Source organism: Ciona intestinalis, unplaced genomic scaffold (assembly GCF_000224145.3).
Source record: "Ciona intestinalis unplaced genomic scaffold, KH HT000125.1, whole genome shotgun sequence".
Classification (NCBI taxonomy): Eukaryota; Metazoa; Chordata; class Ascidiacea; order Phlebobranchia; family Cionidae; genus Ciona; species Ciona intestinalis.
In genome coordinates this window covers 107,147-129,680 of record NW_004190447.1, presented here as the reverse complement: position 1 = coordinate 129,680, position 22,534 = coordinate 107,147, and the positions used below count along the sequence as shown (strand labels likewise).

Here is a 22,534-nt window from a genome sequence, read left to right as displayed (position 1 = left end):
CCAGATCAGATGAAATAGTAATGCTTAAACACACAAATAAAGATTAAAGCGTGTGGTTTTTATTGTCTCACAACAATAGAATGTTCTGATAAATTTAAAACTGCCAGAAAACTTGCGCCATTTCGCTTATGGTTGTGTCCAGGTTGGAAGATGTATTACTTAGTAATGTTTAACAGTATTCCGTACTTTTGCAGAAACCGATAACATATTCTTGTAGAGAAATTAATATCATGAGCTGTCTCTTAATATACGTTGCGTACTGCATTGTTTTCTTTGGAAATGCCATTTTTGTTCAAGGTAAGTTCAAAATGAAACAGGCTTGCATTAAAATACAAAACGCTGTATTTATTTGGACGGGTGTTACTACGCTTGCGCAGACGGTTCTTTTATAGATCTTTATCTTTTTAAAACGTACCATTTAATGTATTTAAGAAGACCTTATCTATTAGACATGAGAGAGTTGCATAAAATTTGGTCGGAGTTTTCGTAATACTTCTACCTGTCTTTTACGCATGCGCATAGCAACAGAAGTGAATACCATGCCTGTATTAGTATCTTTGCGGTTTAACAAAGTGCGCGGTAAAGGCGGTTACTGTTTAGAATATGCTCTGAAGTATCCCGATGTCTCACCCTACTGTATACCGCAATATATGCTGTGCTGTTTTCAGCGTTCGAGCCTCCAGATTGTGAGCATTGGAGTGAGTATTTCAACATGGACAATCCTTCTGAAGATGGGGATTATGAAAACTTCGAAGCATTGAGATCTGAGAAAGCATTTTCGGTGTGTGCTGCTCCAACTGCAATCGATGCAAAGGTTATTGATGGGGATGGTACCTTGGTTGATTACCGGTAAGATGTTTTAAAACTCACTAAACAAAAATAGTTTGAATTGCCCCATTTTATCCAAACGTCCGGCGCCGTGGCAAAGTGGTTAGCGCGCCGGCCTCTAGCTCTGAGGTATTCGGTTCAATTTAATGGCTCGTCGCTGCTATACCATTGTGGGCGTATGTGTCCTTGGGCAAGATACTTAACGCCAATTGATCCAACCCAGTTGTCACTAATCGGTTATCCAAATTATCAGCCTTGAATAAAAACAATTTTAAAAAATGCAAAAATATCCACCTACAAAGTAACATACATGGTAACTCGTAAGCTGGCACGAAGTGCATAAAACAGAACACTCGTGTTATAACGACTGTTGTTTTCCGACCACGTGAGTGTGAAGTAAGTTACATTCACTTAAAAATTATCTATCGCAGGGAGATGGGACAAGTTGTAACTATAGATAAAACCACTGGGTTACAATGCGTAAATGCAGATCAAGAAGAAGGAGAGCAATGTCACGATTACAGGGTCAGATACTGTTGTCCTGCAGGTTGGTGTGCAATGCGAGTGGTTATTGAAAATAAAATGTATTTGAATAAAAGCTTGACGATGCCATTTAGGCGAAAAATATATAGCAGGGTAGGGGAAGATGGGACACATTTTCATTCTATTTTCTCGTCTCATTCGGTCGTAAACAAAAAACATTCAAAAAATTATAAAACCGTGTTCTCACAACTCCCATAGACTGTTGTTAATTGTTTAAAACAGGATCAGGATATTTAGATATTATGTGCAAAATGTGTCCCATCTTCCCCACTCTCCTATATCTTCAATACAACAATTGGTTGGACTTGTTTTTTGTATGTTACGTTTTCGTAGCACTTGATCCTTATTATTCTTCACTAAACAAGAATCACTTTTCACTAAAGTATTTAAAGTTTTTTTCAGTTTTATAACTAGTCGTAATGTTTAAGTAATTTTTAATGTTACTTTATCTATAGTTATTGGGGTGTGTCATGATGAAACCTACTGGTCGCAGTGGTTCGGAAATGGCGACGTAACAGATGAAGGAGATGACGCCACTCTTGGAAAGTTTATGGCGACTCACAAGTCGGTATGGTCATTAATCTTATTCATGTAAAATATACATATACAGTAGGGTGGGGGAAGCCGCGATACCTTTAGCACATAATATCTAAATATCCATTTTAAACAATTAACAGCAGTCTATGGGATTCGCAAGAACACGATTTTAAAATTCTTTGAATGTTCTTGTTTACTACCCAATGGGACGGGAAAATAAAATAAAAGGGTGTCCCATTTTACCCTGCTCCACTATAATTTATATAATAAACCACATGTTCAAATTATAGGATCTTTGCAACACGCCATTTGCAGTTGAAGCAAGATTGGCTACCGACAAAACAGCATATCTGGCCGGGAAAAACGTAGTTGAAATCAGTCCGCAAAATGGATTAAGATGCCTCAATGAGGATCAGCCAACAGAAAACGAAATGTCTGATTTTCTAAGGGAAATTCAGAAGTGGCAAATTGATGAAACTGTTTTACGGGAGTTTACCCGAGTCCTGGCTAGTTGGGGCTTTATCTCAAGTAGCAAGGTCCCGTGCGAGGATTATGAAGTCCGATTTTGCTGTCCACTCAGTGAGTACTGGATATATATATCCGTATAGTAGAGTGAGGAAAGACGAAACAGCTTTAGCACATAATATCCAAATATCATGAGCGTATTTTAAACAATTAACAAAGGTCTATGGGAGTTGTGGTGATACGGTTTTATAATTTTTCAAATGTTTTTTTTTGTGTAATACCAAATAGGACGAGAAAATGTAATGAAAATATGTCCCATCTTCTCTCACGCCCAACTATATAAAATTCGTTAAAAACGCGATACTGGGATCTGTAAATTATCGTGCCACATTATTTGCATGGGTGCTGTGACCACTGGGTTGGAGCAATTGCCGTTAAACATATACGCCCCCAGCGTCGAGCCTTGAATCCATTATCTCTGGGTTACTGGCAGGCGCGCTAATCACTATGCCACGACGCTGGATTTGACGAATAACATATTATTAACAGCTGCCAACAGACTTCTACAGCTCGCTGGTTTGCACAACACAGAACCAGTAGAGGAAGAAGAAGAAGAAGAAGAAGAAGAAGAAGAAGAAGAAGAAGAAAAAGAAGAAGAAGAAGTTGAAGAAATCGACGAAGAAAACTTTTTCAAAATCGCGCAAGAAAAATTTAGCTTCAACGACGATGTCGAAAATGAAATTGATGCGTGCTGAACAAACCTACTTTGGACCGACATTTCTCATCCGATATTCTCCCCTTTTTATTTCTTTTGTAAATACACAACTGCATCATAATATGTTTACTTTAAAAACAGATAACTTAAAGTAAATTAATAACAAGTTCGGCGCCGTGGCAAAGTGGTTAGCGCGTCTGCCTGTAACTTAGAGGTAATGGGTTCAAGGTTTGTTGCTGCTATCATTGTGGGCATGTTTGTTATTGAGCAAGACATTTTACGGTAATTTCTCCAACCCAGTGGTCACTAATGGGTTGTTCAAATTATTAGCCATACAGACAAATAACCATCCACAAATTAACATATAGTAAGGTGAGGGGAAATGGGACACTATGTCAGACGGTACAGTTTTAACTTTCTTTTTACGAACCCCCACTTAAGGATAATCAGAAAAATAAAGTTACAGAATTATTTGGCAGTATATTATCACGACTTTGTAAAACGCGCATAAAAGACGATTACTGTTTTAAATATCGAAAAAAATATGTTAAATAGAAACCGTATTTTTGAACAGGTAAAAAATGCGAAATAGTAAGGTGCTATCATCATCAACTATGGTGCTAGTTTGGAATGCTCGCTAAATCACAGTAAAGCCGATAAAATTTTGTAATTTGCGAGTGTGGACGATTAAACTAGTGTCATAAACTGGCATTAAAAAAGATTCCTCCGGTACATAGCAGAATGGGCTGGTAAAAAGTATTAGAGGTCGGTCGGTGGTTAGGAGTTGATGGTTATAGGAGTTAGTAGTTAGGGGTTAGTCGTTAGCAAGTAAGGGGGGCGGGGTCTTCACTAGCACGGGTAACTACAAGTTGCAGAATGCTGTTACTAAAAAAATATTTTAATTTGGTGTCCCATCTTCCCCCACATTGTGTTTTGTAGGTTTTTATTGCCAAACTGTGAAAGGTTTACTTTCAATTCAATAGTTTATACCTCAAGGGTTATTCAAATATAATATACTGATTGATATGATAACAAGGTGAAGCATAGGAAATATACTTGAAATTCAGTCACTTGCACTTGGAGATATTATATGCAAAGTGGCTTGTGCGAAAAAACAGTGCAGCAATACCCAATTTGTAGCAAAAATGTAAACTTTATTAACAGTTATTATCAATTTTCTAATATTACAAGTTTGTACGAATTCTTAAGCTTTTAAAAATATTTATCAATTGATGTTCGAACAATACCTACTATTTATTCAAATGATACCAATTTTTATACAATATTATAATGTAGGTAACATGTTAAAAACTATAACAGCATGGCCCAGAAAAAATGTTTAAAGTAGATTTTCAAAGCAGACAGTATTATTTTGTGTTATTTCTGTGTATTCCTGGTAATCAATCATTAATCAAAATTGGCAATAATTTTAAAAACTGTCCCATCCAACCCAGTGTGTTGTCAAATTTGTAAAATTATACATGTTGTGCAAATCGCTAAATAAACCATATGTTTTAACATATTTTTTTTTTGTCAATTAATAAAGAAATAATAGTACTAATTTGTGGTATCAAACAAAAACCCTTTTGATTTTGAAAAATATTGAGCAATATGAGCTTAAGTGATCCATCTTCCCCTACTTTACTATAAGTCATATTGTGTTGGGTATATAATCTATTATGCAGAGTAAATGCAGGAAAAGCATTGAAGCTGACGAGGTGGTTCTTTCAACAAGGAATCTGTGTTAGTTATTTCTTAAACAATAGTGAACTATAGTAGTACATACCTCATTATATTTATGTACCACTATTCATAGATTTCCAATTAGGGGTTGTGTGGGTGCCAGGTCAATGAGGTCATCCCAATTTCCAAAACCTGGATTAATGTGTTTTGTCACCCCAGTTTTACAGGCCATTACAACTTGTAACCTGCTGTTGAATAACTATACAAGCAATCGGGCCCAAATTACACTCTATTCATGTTGTTCAATAAAGTTTTTTGTTTAAAGTTGTGATTGTAAATGCATTTTAATCACGTCACTCATGGTTTTGTTAAAATGTGAATACTAATGCCAATCTTAAATCACTGTTTTGTGCAATAGTAGATGGGTATTACCATTCAATAAAGGAGTTGTACCTGTTAATTTATTCAATGCATTGTTATCATACAATAACGTGTTTTACTTTTTGTTATATACAAATCAGTTTTATGTTATAACGGTGAACTATTTAAGGCAACTAACGTTTTACATCTGTGAGCTGAACCAGGTCACCTGGATAAACATAATGTAGCTTTGTGAACCCAGCTTTGAAAATCGTGAATTACTTGTCACCTGAGTATTGCTGAATTGACACATATGCCAACTTTAATAAATGTAGACTACATATATTACTACAGCTTTTGAGATAACTTCAGCCGAAGTAGTACACCATTAAAAAAAACGTTCCATGTAACGTTTGAAACGGTGTGTTGGTTTGAACTTCTGTTGCGTTAATTTCATGTTTACGTATATAACTGTTTTCACAGAATAACAGAAAATAAGACATGACTGCCTCTGTGGCGAAAAGAAAAGGCAAAATTTACAAATAATTAGAACATATCAAAGGTGAATGAATGTAACTTACTTTATCCTCGCGTGGCCGGAAAACGACAGTCGTTATCACAAATGGGTGTAACACCTCGTGCCAGCTTACGAGTTACCATGTATGTTACTTTGCAGGTAATTATTTTTTTAGGATTTTTTTTATGTATGCTTGGCTGATAATTTGGACAACCCATTAGTGACCACTGGGTTGGAGCAATTGCTGTTAAGTGTCTTGCCCAAAGACACATACGCCCACAATTGTAGCAGCTCCTAAGTATTCTCTAATTATTGTACTTTGCGCTGTTGGAAATAGATATGCATAAGTGCCATCTTTATGGTGCAGGCGAGGCCGGCCTACTCTGGATATTATGCAGACGGTGCAGCACCTGCTGCGTATAACTGCATTGTAGTAATAAAACCTGTTTAAAATAAAAAAAACAGTCTTTTTAAACCTGTAAATAACTACAGGACTATATATTCCAACTCAAGATATGCAAACAGTTTAACTTGTTTACGCACAAACAACTCATCATGACCCTACGTTCTTTTTTTTTGAAAAAAATCAATTGTGTATAAATCTTTATTGAATAAACTCGAATGCCATAAAAATCTAAACAACTGCAATAATAATAGCGAGGAACAAATACAACCAATTATAAGTTTTTACAACATTTGCTTGAGATGTAGTAGTTTGATTACCTTCGAACAGTATCACACCATCATCTCCACCTGGAAAATAATTTTATGGATTTTGTTAAGTCACCATTGTTTTAGTTTCTATTGTATTTAATTTGTATGTGTGGTGCCCCTCCCCAATCATGTGCATTATGTTCTGCCTCAATGATTTTGCCTTCTTTCTTTTTTTGGTCATTCATTCTAAACATGTGCTTGTGTTGTGAGGTGCTCTAAATAAATCCAACCACAAAAAGCTAGTGTAATAATTTTAAATTACCTTGGTGTAATCACTGCATATAAGTTTTGCTTTTTCACTTAGATGAATGAATGTAACTTACTTTATCCTTGCGTTGTCGGAAAACAACAGTCGTTATAACATGGGTGTTCTGTTTCATAAACCACGCGCTAGCTTTTGTGTTATCAAGTATGTTACTTTGTGGGTGATTATTGTTTTACGTGTGGCTGATAATTTGGACAACCCATTAGCGACCACTGGGTTGGAGCAATTGCGGTTAAGTGTCTTGCCCAAGGACACATACGCCCATAATAGTAGCAGCGACAAGCCCTAAAACCCATTACTTCAAGGCTAGAGGCGGGCGTCCTAACCAACTGTGCTACGGCACCGGACTTAGCATAAGCTGAGCTCTGTTACTACAGATATTGGGGTAAGATATTAGAACATATGCAGGAAAGGGAAATATGACAAATATTGCCTGAACCAGTTACAAACCAATACCAACCTGCGAAAATATCGATGTCGAACCCAGTGCTGTTTGCTGATCCATCGAGCACTAAGAGAGGAATGTTAAATTAAACTTAAAAGACAAAATAAAAAACAGTATCTAGTATTATAATAATAACTTTTATTTGTCTCTCGATTACAGTAGCAAAGATTTAGAAATACTTTAAATGAAAAGACAGGATATAGCGACAAAACAACAGTTGTTAAAACATAGTTAAAAAATATTTACTTTTGATTGGAAGAAAATAAGCGAGGTCGCTACACCTAGCAGACAAACAAGCCATTTATTTAACAGAAACAAAAGTGTGCGTAAATAGCCTTTCATTTCTATTATTTCGTTATTCAATTCACTCGTTCTAAAAATGTTTGCAAATTAAACTAACTGTCCAATATTTATTTTTATATTTATATTAACATACCAGCGTCGATCCCATATGCTGTAAGTCTCAACGTATTTTGTTGATCCGTTGTTAATTCATTATACAACCTTTCATTTCGTAAGATGGTGGCAATGTTGGTGATTCCTGCCGCTGATAATTGAAGTGAAGAAAATCCATTCTGTAGAATAATGTTACTATAAAATGTGTGCAAGAAAACTGATTGAATGTCTATTTTTTGGCCCTTAACATTTGTTGTTAAGACAGAGGGTACTAATATGTTGTTCATATTATCAAACTAAAAATATAAAATTTACCACAAATTTGTCAACTTGGGAATAATTACTTGAATGAAACTTGCTCGGTCCTTTTTGCAGAAAAAACGATATTCTGTATAACACGGGTGTTCTGCTTGATATACCTCACGCCAACTTACGAGTTACCATGTATGTTACTTTGTAAGTGATTGATTTTGGGGGAGATTTTTTTCTATTTTTATGTGTGGCTGATAATTTGGACAACCCATCAGGGACCACTGAGTTGAAGCAATTGGCGTTAAGTGTCTTGCCCTAGGACACATACGCTCACAATGAACACATTGTTTTATTCACTACCTATAATACACCCAAGTTGAAACATACCCCCACACAAGAAGTATGCAACCAACCTTGACACGATCTGGTGAAACAACTTCAAAGAAAATGGGATCGATCAATGTCATTGCTTCTATGGGTAAGCTTTGTAGAGCAGAAACTGTCATTCCAGCTATGCATGAAGATAAATACGAAGAACATGTTATTTTTAATAATAAATCTGCAGAACATGTTATTTGTTTAATTAAATGTTATTTATTTAATTTTCACATTGTATCGTCTGTAGGGTGTAACGGTCACGCCTTTTATCCAAAACAATATTTCTTTCTTTTTTATCAATAAGCGTGTTTTAACAACTGTTGTTTTACCGTTACTACCCGTCTTTTCGCTTTTGTCAACTCTCTTGTTCTTCGCTATCGTGACCGAAGAGACGAAATAAATTTCATTCATTCAGTAATAATTGCACAGAATATGTTATTTTAGTAGGCAATGCGCAGAACATATAATTTCTAGCTTTAAATACGAGGAACATGTTTTTTAGTAATAAACAGGCAGAACATATAACTTGGTTTGAATATAAACTGGAAATAACCAGATGCTATGAAAATGGTAAAATACCATGCATAAAAACATTGTTATTATTTAATATTATTCTTCTAAATAATAGTATAATGATAATAGTAACTTGATTTGTCTCTTCGATTACAGTAGCGAAGATTTAAAAATATTTTAAACGAAAAGACAAGATATAACGACAAAACAACAGTTGTTAAAACAGGCTTACAGTTAAAAACATATTTACATTTGATTAAAATACAGTTGACCTAATCTTCAATGCCAAACTGTCTAACAATTTCTTACCAATTGCTTCATGAAGCTTTCTCTACATTTTTTGGATATTTACTCAACTGCCATACAACGCACCTGCAATTGCGCCAAGTTCGTTAAGTTGTGCTCCATCAGGTATGGTGGTTGAATCAGCCATCATAGCAAGTGTGTACAACATATCTAACTGTGTTTGATCAAAACATGAGAGGGATCCAATATCTTTTACCGAGCCACTGTAATATTAATTAACTGTTTATTTGACGGTAATAAATAAACACTAACTCACAGGTTTACATATATAACTTTTTACATAGGATGACGAAAAAAGACATGAATGCCTTTGTGGAGAAAGAAATGCAAAATTTACAAATAATTAGAACATATCAAAGTTAAGAAATGTTTTGTAATTATTGTTCTTTGCACTGTTAGAAATAGATATGCAATCAGTTAGTTTAACTTTTTAGAACTTTGAGAAACAAATGTGATCTAAAGGTACCACAAAAGTTTGAAAAACGAAATAGTGTATGAAAAAATTATGTGAAATTAAACTGCTAAAGTATGAAAATGTTTTTTTTTTTAAAAACAACTGACCATTTTTAGTTTCTAAACTACTAAAGAATTTTTTGGGGGATTTGTTACAATGAATGCTTCTCTGGGATATTTTCAGAGACTGTTTTGGTTTTTGAAAGTTTGGTGGTACCTTGTTTTAATAAACTTAATAAATACCAATTATAATAGTTATTTTATTTGTCCCTTCGATTACTGTAGCGAAAATTTAGAATTAAAAGTATCAAATGTACCTTATAGTAGGAAGTGGTATATTCATGATTTGTGATTCACTCATTCCGCATAACAAAGAACTAAGACCAGATATTTCATCTGATGTAAGTATTGAAGCTGTCTTTGAGTTGTATGCCATGTATCTGTCAAAAGCTGCCGTTCTCTGTGAGAACGATATTACAATTTATTTTACTTTGTTTTGTAAAAAAAACTAAAATAACATTTATCCATAAAAATTGTTAAAAAAAAACATTTTTTCGTATATGTTGTTTGTAAAACAACGTGTAGATGTCTCCTTGGTTAAGGCCTTAACTAATGGGTTGCCCAAATTATCATTCACAAATAAAAAAAAAAAACTATTCACCTACAAAGTAATACACTTGGTAGCTCGTAAGCTGACCTGAGGTGTATGAAACAGAACACCCGTGTTATAACGACTGTCGTTTTCTAGCCATGCCAGGATAAAGTAAGTTACATTCATTCATTGATTAGTAGAATAAACAAACCTGGTCATTCTTCCAGTTAAGATCAGACAGCGCAGTTGCTGCATCAAGATTTATATCAAGTGTTGATATCTCATATTTGGTTAGGTTGGTTAGAATGTGTTTGGCATCAACAATGGTGTCACTACTCCACTCCGATAAGGGGGCGATGGCCTGCAAAATTATTAATAGATATTTAGCCTTTTTTTATTTTTAATTAAATGTAAATATATTTTTAACTGTAAGGGAGTTTAACAAACTGTTGTGCTCTGTACAAAAGTGGTTAGCGCGCTTGCCTCTAGCCCAGAGGTAATAGGTTCAAGGCTCTTCGCTGCTTCCATTGTGGGCGTATGTGTCTTTGGCCAAGACTGCAATTGCTCCAACCCAGTGGTCACTAATAAGTTGTCAAATTATCAGCCATACATAAAAATATAATCACCCACGAAGTAACATACATGGTTACTCTTAGACAGGAACGAGGTGTATGAAACAGAACACCAAGATTTAATCACTGTCGTTTTCCGGTCAGGTGAGGATAAAGTAAGTTACATTCATTGTTTAAATCTAACAAATTTAATAAGTTTTTAATATATTTTCTTTTTTTATTCTGCAAAAATAATAAACCTCTTCCAGTCTTGTTCTTAACATAGCACTTTGTTCATTACTCCAGTCTTCAACAGCACCGAGCGTAACTAGCGAGTTGACGATATCAGACGCAGATATTGCTTGTAATTCCTCCACTGACCAACCAGAGTTGCCCGGCCCCAAAGCTACAATCTCATCAAACGTAGGCACCGACACTAAGGGGAGAAAATACTTATATTTACAAATGTTTGGATAAAAAGATGAGATTTTGTGGAATTTTTGATTTTTTATACCAATAATTTTTTTTGTTAAAGAGGCAAAAAGGAAAAATAAAAATTTGTATATGGATAAATATGTTTAAATGTGATCTAAAGGTACCAGAAAAGTTTCAAAATGAAACAGTTTTCGAAAAACTTGCAACTTTGATCATTTCTATTTTTTCTAAACTTCTGAAGAAATTTCTAATGTCGTTTCGGAATTGTGTAATAAATGCTTCTTCATTGCCAATATATAAAAAAATTGTAAAATACAACTTTAATATGTTTTAATTTTTATTTTCTTATGGGAAATTTTATGCATTGTTGCGCGGCAAAGCTTTTTTTACTCCAACAGTTTTTCTGTTTTGACTCGCATATTTTCAGAAGCTGTTTTGTTGTTTTGAAAATTTGTTGGTACTTTTACATCACATTTGATCATTTCTACCAATACATAAATTTCGATTTTTTGTTGGTATGCCCTTTTAGGCATTTAAGTGGGATACCAATGAAAAATGGGAGTTTGTATATGGATAGAGATGCTCAAATGTGATGTAAAGGTACTGCCAAAGTTTTAAATAACGCAACAGCCTCTAAAAAAATACAAAAAAAACGTTTATATAAACACTATATACAACTCAGTGCTTTTTAACCTGTGTGCGGGTGCACCAGTACAAAAGGGTATACAAGGGTGCATCACAATCTTCAACAATTTTCAGCATTAATATTTAGTTTTGAACATTTTTAACAAATTTAGCCACTTTCCTACGTTTTTTAAATGAATTCTACATAAATTCCATCTTGCATCACTGGAAATTGCGAAGCGTCATTAGTTTCACGTTAAAGCAATCAGGGGTGCATGAATTCGTTGCAACAACTTCAGGGGTTCACCAACCCAAAAAAGGTTGAAGAAGACCCTACATAACCAATAAAAACTCACGAGATCTCTTCTTTCTTGAAATAGATCTTTGTGAAAGAAATGAATCCCGAGCCTTGCTATAAAACGCTATGTAATTAAAGAATGAATAAACAGGGAGATTCTCATCCAGTATGGGAGGTGTCATTTCATCAAATGCTTCAGTAAAAATCTCCTGTTAAAAAATCAAGTGTTCCAGTAGAATTTTATTATCTACTAAATAACATGCCAACAATATATTTCTATGTTTTGTGGAGAGACTAAGATTTATGTTATCTAAAATCCTAGTTTATTTATTTCCTTTTTTCGTTATCTAAAATATTGCCTTCAACACCATCAAAAGTTCGAAGTTTAAAAAATATTTTACAAGTACTGCATTTAACTAATTTTGGTATACGCGAACGTGAATATAGAAAAGAAAAACTGTTCAGCGGAAAAATTTATAAATATGAAACGAATAAATAACTCACAGGATTTATGTCATTAATATCTGACGATGGCATCATAGCTACAATAGGTCCAAGCGAAGACAAAACACTTTCATCCCAACCTCGTGCTGGACCATAAGTTGAATGAACCATGTATTGAACATATGCAACATGTTTGGAAGTAAATCTGGGAAATAGGAATATGCAGATTAGTTTTAACCTATGTTGTAAAAACTAACACCGTGTTTTAATTGTTTTGTCGCTATATCTTGTTTTTCCGCTTAAAATGTTTTTAAATCTTCGCTACTGAATCGAAGAGAAAAATAAAGTAGTTATTATTTTCCTTTGCGCTTTGTAGTATTTGGATTAGCGACGCTTTTTGGCCGAATAGGAACGCATTCTCGTAAGCCTTTCTCCTTGATGACATCATAGGTGCTCGGGCTCGTGCCGAGCTTTTCGTTGAAGCTTGGCGAACCCGAGCTTTTACAACTTTAGCACATCCTTAGTAGCAGCCACACTTATTTTGCTCCAATTAAATGTAAATATGTTTAAACTGTAAGGGTGATTTAACAAATAATGTTTTGTTGCTATATCCTGTTCTTTCATTTAAAATATTTTAATTTTTTTTGTAATTAAAGAGACAAATAAAGTAAATATTAGGGCTGTGGAAAAGTTAACGGTTAACCGGTTAACCGAACCTATTCGGTTAACCGCTAACGAAAAGTTCAAGTCGTTAACCGAACTATGACGTCATAGGGCATAAACGTATATCAATATCTGTCTTATTTACACGAAAAGCACGTGTTCCCGATCGTTAATTGGTTCTTTGCAATAAGACAGAGTGCGCAGGGACGCTGTTGCTTTGATCGTGCCCTACAACGGCGATTACGCCATCAATCTTGATTGTTAATACCGCAGGCTAACTAGTTTTGCAACATTATATTGGTGCAATACACAACTTAAATGTTTTCCTCAGCCAAGCAGCGTGTTTATTACGAAAAAGCAGGCATTCACACGTGGATTCATTGCATCATAATAGCGATTGTTTGACCCAAAGTTAGTATAGACCAAGTTAAGAAACGGCGCTTGTGTCCGCCATTACGGAGCCCACAAAGCGTGAATCGCCTATACAAATGCATGGTCGGCATGTGTTTATTTAGTTCTTGTAAGCGATACAAAGCTAGAAAACACGTATAGCGGTTGTTTTAACATTTAAAATATAATTTCTAATATAAATCTTGTTATATAATATTAAATCTAGGAATTAATGTGAAGTAAATTAATATTTTGACTGGTTTTCGGCGTACAGTGTGGTTTAACAGGGTACTTTACGTTGGCGATTAAGACTAGCAGCAATCAGCTTAGTTTACATAATAGTATATGATCATACCTACGAATCTACAGAGCCATTCTTTACTACATTTATAATCCAACATGAGTGGACATGCAGCTCCAAACTGCTTAAGTACTAGCAGATAAGGTGTTCGCGTTTTCCGGTTTCATAAAGACCCGTAACGCAAAAAAGGTAGCTTACTAATTCAAGCAGAGAACCAAAAATAGTAACTTAGTATTGATTTTCTCAATGTCACTTCGATATTAGGCAAATTTTACACAGATACCTTAAGTTTCGTTGCCGGGTATACGTGTTAAGTTTGTGAGCCAAAAAGTAAAATCACGGCAATTTACATGCAAAACTGCAGCTAGATACACCAGTTTATGGTAATGTTATGCGTTTTTATTTATGGCAATGTTATTTTTGTTTGTATTTTTATATTTTAAACATGTTCTTTTATGTTTTTGGTTAGTAAACCTGATATTTTCTGTTTTTTTTACTCTTTAATCGATTGAGTGTTCAATAAAAGTTGATTATTTTTGTGAGGTTTATTATTGTGATAAGATCTAACATCAGTAGAAAGCCATTTTTACACGCAGAAGTGCTTGGTTTTTAAAAAATCGCAATATTTAAACGAAAAACAGCACATAGCAATGATAAAATGCTATGCCGTGGGCTCCGTAATGGTGGCGACTATGACGTCATAGACGCTAGACAATGGATAACAAGACTCGTTGTTTTACAATCCGTTTCCTAACTTGGTCTATACTAACTTTGGTTTGACCTGGCAATTGATTACGACATAATAGCATTTCACGCGTTAATAACTGCGTCATAATTGCAATTCACACGTTGATTATTTAGACGGCAGGTGCTTTAAAACAGGCTTGAATATGAATAAGAAAGCATTACTTTAACGTTAAGAACGTTTGCCCGTGTATTGCAAGCATAGCCCATACGTACGTCGTAAAGTTGCCTTTAAATTCGCGAAAGAAAAGCGATAACCAAGACGCTTTTATTAGGATTACACTAGTATCGGTTAACCGGTTAACCGGTTAAAACTGAACGGTTAACGGTTAAACAAAAATAGGGAAAATCCACAGCCCTAGTAAATATTATTTCCTTTTGCGCAAGACACTTAACTAAGTCATTGTTTTAATTGATTTATTATGTTTTTAATCCAAGATTTTTGAAATACCGTTTTAAAAATAAAGATTCGCAAATTTCTCAACACAAATGGCTTGTTTGTCTGCTAGTTGTAGCGATCACGCTAATTTTCCTCCAATTAAATGTAAATATGTTTTTAACTGTAAGCGTAATTTAACCACTGTTGTTTTGTCGCTATATCCTCTCTTTCGTTTAAAACATTTCTAAATTTTGGCGACTGTAATAGCAGAGATAAATAAAGTAGTTATTATTTGTCTTTGCGCAAGACACTTAACTAAGTCATTGTTTTAATTGATTTATTATGTTTTTAATTCAAGATTTTTGAAATACTGTTTTAAAAGTAAGGATTCGCAAATTTCTCAACACAAATGGCTTGTTTGTCTGCTAGGTGCAGCGACCACATTTATTTTCTTCAAATTAAAAGTAAATTTGTTTTTAACTGTAAGTGTGTTTTAAAAATTGTTGTTTTGTCGCTAAATCCTGTTTTACACTTAAAATGTTTTTAAATCTTCGCAACTGAATCGAAGAGAAAAATAATTAATATTTGCGCAAGACACTTAACTCAATCATTGTTTTAATCGATTTAATATGTTTTTTATCAATGGTTTATGAAATACTGTTCTAAAAGTAAAGATTCGCAAATTTTACCACATCCTACCTGTGTAAGCAATCTTGTATATAACTCAATGCAAGAGGAACGACATCCGGTGATATTCGACCAAACAGGAAAGATGGAATGTCGCATAATAAGTTGCCCAACATCAACACATTCTCCTCTGTCAGTGTTTCAATTACATGGTTTGGCGACTGAAATGAAACATGAAAAAGTTGTGCTACATATCTGAGTGATGTAAGAAAAGTTATAATAATATAATATATAATAATAACTACATTTGTCTCTTCGATTTTGGTAGGAAAGAATTAGAAATATTTTAAACGAAAAGACAAGATAAAGCGACAAAACAAAACATGCTTACAGTCAAAAACCTATTTACATTCAATTGAAAGGAAATAAGCGTGGTCGCTACACCTAGTAGACAAACAAGCCATTTTTGTTTAATCATTATCAAGTTAAACTTCTAATAGAAACAAAAGTGTATGTAAAAAAGATAGAGCAATACTTTGATTAAACTGTTTAGTGTGCCATACCATGCAATTATAAGCTGCGTCAGCAAGTTTCATTCTTCGAACGTCACCAGGACCAGACGGAAGAGAGTTTAATTGAGATTTACCAATTTGTCCAAACAAATAATTGCATGTTTCAGCTGGTGTCTCATTTAATGATTTCACTCTATATGTTTAGAAATTTTATTTTAATAATATCCACATGTTTATATATTCTTAAAATTAAAAAAAAAAAAAACTTTTCTAAATGCTGTGATAATTATTGAACTAAATTTATATGTGAATAAACAGGCAATTGTAACCACCACTATGCACAATATATGGGACATGACGTAGCGGGCGAACTAAAATGACTCCCTTAATACTGTATAGAAGGATCATTCACAGGTGTTCGGATAACAACAGTCAATAAACACAGGTGTTCTGTTGCATATACCACGTGCCAGCTTACGAGTTACCATGTATGTTATTTAATGGGTGTTTTTTCGGGATCTTTTATTCATTTATGTGTGGATAATAATTTGGACAACCCATTAGTGACCATTGGGTTCTATTCTATTCTATTCTGTATGGGTGAGGTCTGTGAGGACCTGGGATTTAGGCCAGACTTGGCCCATTACCCCAACAACCTTGTACGTCCGGAAGTGACGTGCTCGCGGTAGTGAAGTTCTTGTTATCATGTTCCGACTCCAGTGTTCCGATCAAGTCCCGTTTTTTGTCCCGATTCTTGACCCTTTTATATAGGACTCCATCTGCAGACTATTTCTGCGAACTCGTTCTCCGTTCCGACCAAGTCCCGTTTTTTGTCCCGATTCTTGACCCGTAGGACTCCATCTGCGGACTATTTCTGCGAACTCGTTCTCCGGTCCGACCAAGTTCCGTTTTTTGTCCCGATTCTTGACCCGTATATATAGGACTCCATCTGCGGACTATTTCTGCGAACTCGTTCTCACACGATTCGCGAACATCATTCGAGAACTACACTCGTACTCACAACGTCACAACCGGACGCACTTCCACAGAAGGTTTATCCTCGTCTGGGCAGCGAGTCACCACATATATGCAACTTTGTGGGTAATTGTTTGTTTTTTTCTGTGTATGACTGTAATTTGGACAACCCATAAGTGACCGCTGGGTTGGAGCAATGTCCGTTAAGTGTCTTGCCCAAGGACACATACGCCGATCAGTATTAGTACCGCCGTCGAGCATCGAACCGGGGCCCTTCGGTTCTCGATGCAGACGCCTAAACCACTGAGCCACGACGCCGGACCAAATGTATGTTATTTAATGGGTGTTTTTTCGGGATCTTTTATTCATTTATGTGTGGATAATAATTTGGACAACCCATTAGTGACCATTGGGTTGGAGAAAATACTGTTATTTGTCTTGCCTAAAAACACATACGTCCATTATGATAGCAGCGACAGGCCTTGAAGCCATTACCTCTGGGTTACAGGCAGGCGCGCTAACCACTTTGTCACAACACCGGACCTATATAACATGCACGTGTTGGAAATAAATATTAAATCTGTTTTCAGTCTCCCGTCTAAAACGATATAGAAAATTTTTTCCAACTCACGGATAAAACATGACCACATCTGGGGGTAGAGTGGTGAATAATGTGATGGATTCATCATCCGTACCATTCGCTAAGTAATCAACTCCAAGTTCAATTTGTAATGAATTGTGAAGTTTATTTTGAGAGCATTCATCCTATGTGCGACCATGGTAAATTGTGTGTAAGTGGACAGTAAAAAAATAACAAAAATATTTTGGGTTTTTATTGCTGAAACCCACTGGTCACTGATGGGTTGTCCAAATTATCAGCCATACATAAAAAAAGTAACATACATGGTAACTCAAAAGCTAGCACTAGGTCTACGAAACAGAACACCCGTGTTATAACGACTCAATTTCTGGCCACGCGGGGATAAAACAAGTTTACAATCATATTTCCATACATAAAATTTAGATATAGTTGTTCCTATGTCAGATTAAAGTAGTTATTATTAAGACTATATCGGTAACTGTATATGGAGGACTAAGAATTTAATTTAAACAGCTGCAACCTAAGATATAAGTTTGTATAATTCAAGCTACTGGTGAATTTAGTTTTGTTGCTAACTCTGTTCTCCATGCGATTTTAACTAATTTGATTTTCACTGTTGGATTCAAACAAAATAAATAAATAAATGTAACTTGCGTGGCCGGAAAACTACAGTCGCTATGACACAGGTGTTTATACACCTAGTGCCAGCTTACAAGATACGTGTTACCATGTATGTTACTTTCTGTGTATTTTTTTGAGAGGAGGATTTTTTTTCTTTTTTTTTTGTGTGGCTGGTAATTTGGACAACCCATAAGTGACCACTGGGTTGGAGAAACAAATTTATTTTACTTAAATCATGTTATCATTATTAAATGTCTTATTTGTCCTACCATATCAGGAGACATGTCAACAGCAGAATCCATGGACACAGCAACCTCTAACATATCATCATATACAATGTCCATTACGTCACTGCATTTCATTCCAATGATGGTAGAACCAAGTTGGCTGTTTAATAAAATATAACGTATTTTTTAAATAAATGAATGAATGAATGTAAGTTACTTTGTCCTCGCGTGGCTGGAATACAATAGTCATTAAACACAAGTGTTTTGTTTCATACACCTCATGACAGCTTACGAGTTACCAAGTATGTTACTTTGTGGGTGATTTTTTTTGTGTGGCTGATAAGGTGGACAACCCGTTAGTGACCATTGCGTTGGAGCAATTGCCGTTAAGTGTCTTGCCCAAGAACATACGCCCACAATGGTAGCAGCGAAGAGCCTTGAACCCATTATCTCTGGGTTAGAGGCAAGTGCGCTAACCAACTGTGCTGCGGCGTCGGGTAAAAAAAAGGTTCAGTTTAAAAATTTAAAGTTTGAAAAAATATTTTAATTAATAAAATAAACATGGTAATTTTTAACTCAACCAAGCGTTTATTACTTATTTTATACAACAACTTTAAAACGTACTTTCAAATTCTGTGCTGTATTTTGTATAAAATATCAATGTTTAATAAAGATTTGACTACCTGACTATTTCTGCATTAAGTGGTGTCTCATCTGAACCATTCCTGTACATCTCAATCAACTTTGCTGCCTAAAATATTGACTTTCTAAAACTTCTTAAAAAAATTTAAAAAAGAATTTAAAAAAATTTTAAATTAAAAAACAAAAATTATGCTGAAATAGTATAAAGTAATCATACACTTTTCCTGTAATTAAATGTAAATATGTTTTTAACTGTAAGCTTGTTCAAACAACTGTTGTTTTGTCGCTATATTCTGTCTTTTCGTTTAAATTATTTCTAAATCTTCGCTACCGTAATCGAAGAGATTATTATATAGTGGAGTGGGGAAAGATGGGACACCTTTGGCACATAATATCCAAATATCCGGATTGTTTTTTAAACAATTATTAGGAGTCTATGTGAGTTGTGAGGATACGGTTTAATCATTTTGTGCATGTTCTTTGTTTACTGCCAAATGGGATGAGAAAATAGAATGAAATGGTGTTGCATCTTCCGCCACCCTACCATATAATAATAATAACTTTATTTGTCTCTTCGATTACTGTGGCGAAGATTTAGAAATATTAGAACCATACGCTTTAACAAATAAACAACAACGACATTAACCTGCCCTCTTTCCCATGGCTGGTTACGAATGTGTTCTAAATTCACGGTTTGCATTGACTTTAGTTTACTGAGAGGAATTTCCGCAGCGAACTCTCCAAGATCTTCACTTAACATATCATCGACCGCCATCTCTTGCAACTAATACAAAAAGGTATTTTTTTCTATTCTATGTGGTTAAGGTCCAGCCGGTGCATGCTATGGGTTCTAGAATTTAGGGCAAGATTGGCTCATTACCCCAACGCCCAAGGTGCTACCAATGGACCACACCAGCTTTTGGAGCCTGCCGCTTTCCCAAAAGTAGGCGACAAGAGCTTTCATACAAATAGGTAAAAGCAAACATTTAAAACAATAAAAAATTAAAACTAAAACAGAGCTATTTTTTCAATAACTGTAGTGTAAACTATCAAGGCTAAAAAGAAGTTTGAAACCACTGGAACACCATTTTATAAGCTCGTTAAACAATTTCTAAAGACTCCGGTCCTGGAAATGGGGAACTGTGTAACACTAATCTGTACACAGCTTGATTAACTTTACCCAAACTAATTTCTGTTTTTTTTTTAATTCCAACCTTTGTCACTATTGCTTTCTTCTGTGCTTTACTAAAACCAGCGGCCCGTTTGGTGAATTCTTTCATACTGCTCTTGAGATCACTTGTGGATATTTTCTTAAGGTCAGATGCAGACACCTCACTGACTAACTCACCAAGGTTGGCAATGTCACTTGAACTGTGGATTGTCAACCCAGCTTTCTTCGCTTTTTTAAACATAATTCGTTTCTAAAATTTTTTGCAGAAATGAAAGAGATTTATTTTTTAACAAATGGTTGATATTTTAAACAAAAATAAGGTTTCTCGCTGTTTTATAAAATAAAATAAATTTAATTTGAATTTTAATTTACTAGGAAATTTTTGCGAAAGATAAAATCTTTAATATGTATTTTGTATTTAACTAGTTGAACACCTGTGTCACTAGAGAGCATACTTTAACAGTTGGTCAAAATAAAAAAAATAAGAAAAGAAAAAAGTGTACAATAGATATGTTAATAACACGAATTTACATAGACTTTTTTTACCTGTTTTGGAGTTAGATTCGTATTATCTTTGATTGCGCTCATAGCTTGTAAGACTGCAGTATCGGGAAGTTTATCGATATCTTGTGTTGTGAGTCCTCCAAGTGCTCCTGCAACTTCCTTTACTTCATCTGCGTTCATTGTGCTCAGATCCTTGTCCTCCAGCAAAGAGCTCGCCAATTCTCGCATCATCTGAATTTATTGGAAAGTCAAAATAAAGTTATTATAGTGGAGTGGGGGCATATGGGACACCTTTTCATTCTACTTTCTCATGCCATTTGGTAGTAAACAAAGAACATTCAAAGAATATAAAACCGTTTCCTCACGAGTCACGACTCCCATGGACTGCTGTAAATTGTTTAAAACACGATCAGAATATTTAGATATTAAATATTCTTCCCACACCCTACTATAATTTTTTTAAACACCTAAACAATCACTAAATTAAATAATAAAAGGATAAACACTCTTACTGTGTGTGGGTCGTGTCTTTATGCACACTTTTGTTTCTATTAGAAGTTTAACTTGAAAATATTTAAACATAAACAGCTTGTTTCTCTGCTAGGTGTAGAGACCACGCTCATTTTTTTCTAATCCAATGTAAATATGTTCATTACACTAAACGTGTTTTAACAACCATTGTTTTGTCGCTACATCCTGTCTTTTTAATTTAAAAGTTTTTCAATCTTCTCTACCGTAATCAAAGGTACAAGTAAAGTTATTAATTTTATTATCAGAATGGCAAGTCGAATAATAAAGTTGTTAACAAACAAAGAAATTATTATCGATTATTTGTACTCAGTACAAAAACAATATAAAAATTAATAAAAAATTATCTTTACTATTTCTGCCACTCACTTAAGGTCATAATCTGGCGCTAAGACACAGTGGTTCATGGGCCTGTCTATAATCCAAAGGTTACTGTTTCAAGGCTCGTAGATGTTACCTTTGTGGCATATGTGGCCTTAGGCAAGACACTTATGGACAATTGCTCCAACCAAGTGGTTAATAACGGGTTGTGCAAATTATCAGCCATACATAAAAAAAATCCCATAAAAGAATCACCCACAAAGTATGATAAATGGGAACAAAAGCGGGCACAAGGTGTTTGAAACAGAACCTGGTTAAAAACTCACAGAAAATTGTCCAAGATCTCCTCGAGTAACCGCCTTCTTCTTCACTGCCCTCTTTGTGCTTCCAGATCGCTTCTTTTCAACTTTTTTCACTTGTTCCAACATTAGTTGACATCTTTTTAATCGCTGTGCTTGTTCACCAGAACACTAACAGTCAGAGAAATATTAGTTTATTTACCGACGCCATGGTCAAATGGTCACATGCTTCAAACTCAGAGGTAATGGGTTCAAGGCATGTCACTGCTATCATAGTGGTATAGAAGTACGTGTCCTTGGGTAAAACACTTTCTCAAACATAGTGGTCACTAACGGGTTGGGTTAATAACGGGCTGTCCAAATTATCAGCCACACATAAAAAAATATATATAAAAATATGATCACACACAAAGTAACATACATGGTAACACTAAGCTGGCACGAGGGGTGTATGAACACCCATGGCCGTGGTATAACAACTGTTTTTATTGCGAGGATAAACCAAGTTACATTCATTTAAAGATAATCAATATGTGATTCCAAAAAAGTAAAATAACAGTTAAATTTGTATACGGATAGAGATGATCAATGGTGATTAAAGGTACCACCGAACATTTGTTCAAAAAATCACACATATATGTTTTGATTTCAGTCAAGACTAAAAGATATAAGTCATAGGTTGTGGGAATTAAGATTTGTGGAAGTGAATATAACA

General features: G+C 34.8%; 2 protein-coding genes and 1 long non-coding RNA gene across 5 annotated transcripts; 2 read left to right on the top strand and 1 right to left on the bottom strand.

Annotated features, from left to right (window-relative positions):
- Positions 1 to 70: 70 nt before the first annotated feature.
- On the top strand, positions 71 to 3,211 carry LOC100178927. The gene is made up of 6 exons (XM_002124069.4): positions 71 to 297; positions 669 to 849; positions 1,260 to 1,375; positions 1,827 to 1,939; positions 2,199 to 2,487; positions 2,923 to 3,211. Exons 1-6 carry the CDS (start codon positions 231 to 233, stop codon positions 3,126 to 3,128), a joined length of 972 nt encoding a protein of 323 aa, XP_002124105.1. The 5' UTR covers positions 71 to 230; the 3' UTR covers positions 3,129 to 3,211.
- Positions 3,212 to 5,255: 2,044 nt separating this feature from the next.
- On the top strand, positions 5,256 to 12,466 carry LOC113475158. 2 transcript variants are annotated; one of them, XR_003396900.1, is made up of 5 exons: positions 5,256 to 5,552; positions 5,615 to 5,693; positions 10,820 to 10,936; positions 11,953 to 12,068; positions 12,377 to 12,466. It is a non-coding gene; the product is annotated as an uncharacterized LOC113475158 (long non-coding RNA). The 2 variants fall into 2 exon arrangements; XR_003396901.1 differs by lacking the exon at positions 5,615 to 5,693 and having other exon boundaries at positions 5,257 to 5,537.
- Positions 6,241 to 22,009, bottom strand: LOC100175810 (otoancorin-like). Of its 2 annotated transcripts, XM_026838909.1 has the most exons (19): positions 21,847 to 22,009; positions 20,714 to 20,902; positions 20,211 to 20,417; positions 19,643 to 19,780; positions 19,038 to 19,105; positions 18,397 to 18,514; positions 17,537 to 17,670; positions 15,982 to 16,123; positions 15,491 to 15,639; positions 12,375 to 12,519; positions 11,929 to 12,079; positions 10,774 to 10,949; positions 10,174 to 10,323; positions 9,688 to 9,830; positions 8,984 to 9,120; positions 8,134 to 8,231; positions 7,509 to 7,647; positions 7,088 to 7,138; positions 6,241 to 6,401 (listed from the first exon to the last, which is right to left on the bottom strand). In XM_026838909.1, exons 1-19 carry the CDS (start codon positions 21,946 to 21,948, stop codon positions 6,283 to 6,285), a joined length of 2,556 nt encoding a protein of 851 aa, XP_026694710.1. In that variant the 5' UTR covers positions 21,949 to 22,009; the 3' UTR covers positions 6,241 to 6,282. The 2 variants fall into 2 exon arrangements, with proteins under 2 accessions (XP_026694710.1, XP_002123385.2); XM_002123349.4 differs by lacking the exon at positions 20,211 to 20,417.
- Between the last annotated feature and the right edge of the window lie 525 nt (positions 22,010 to 22,534).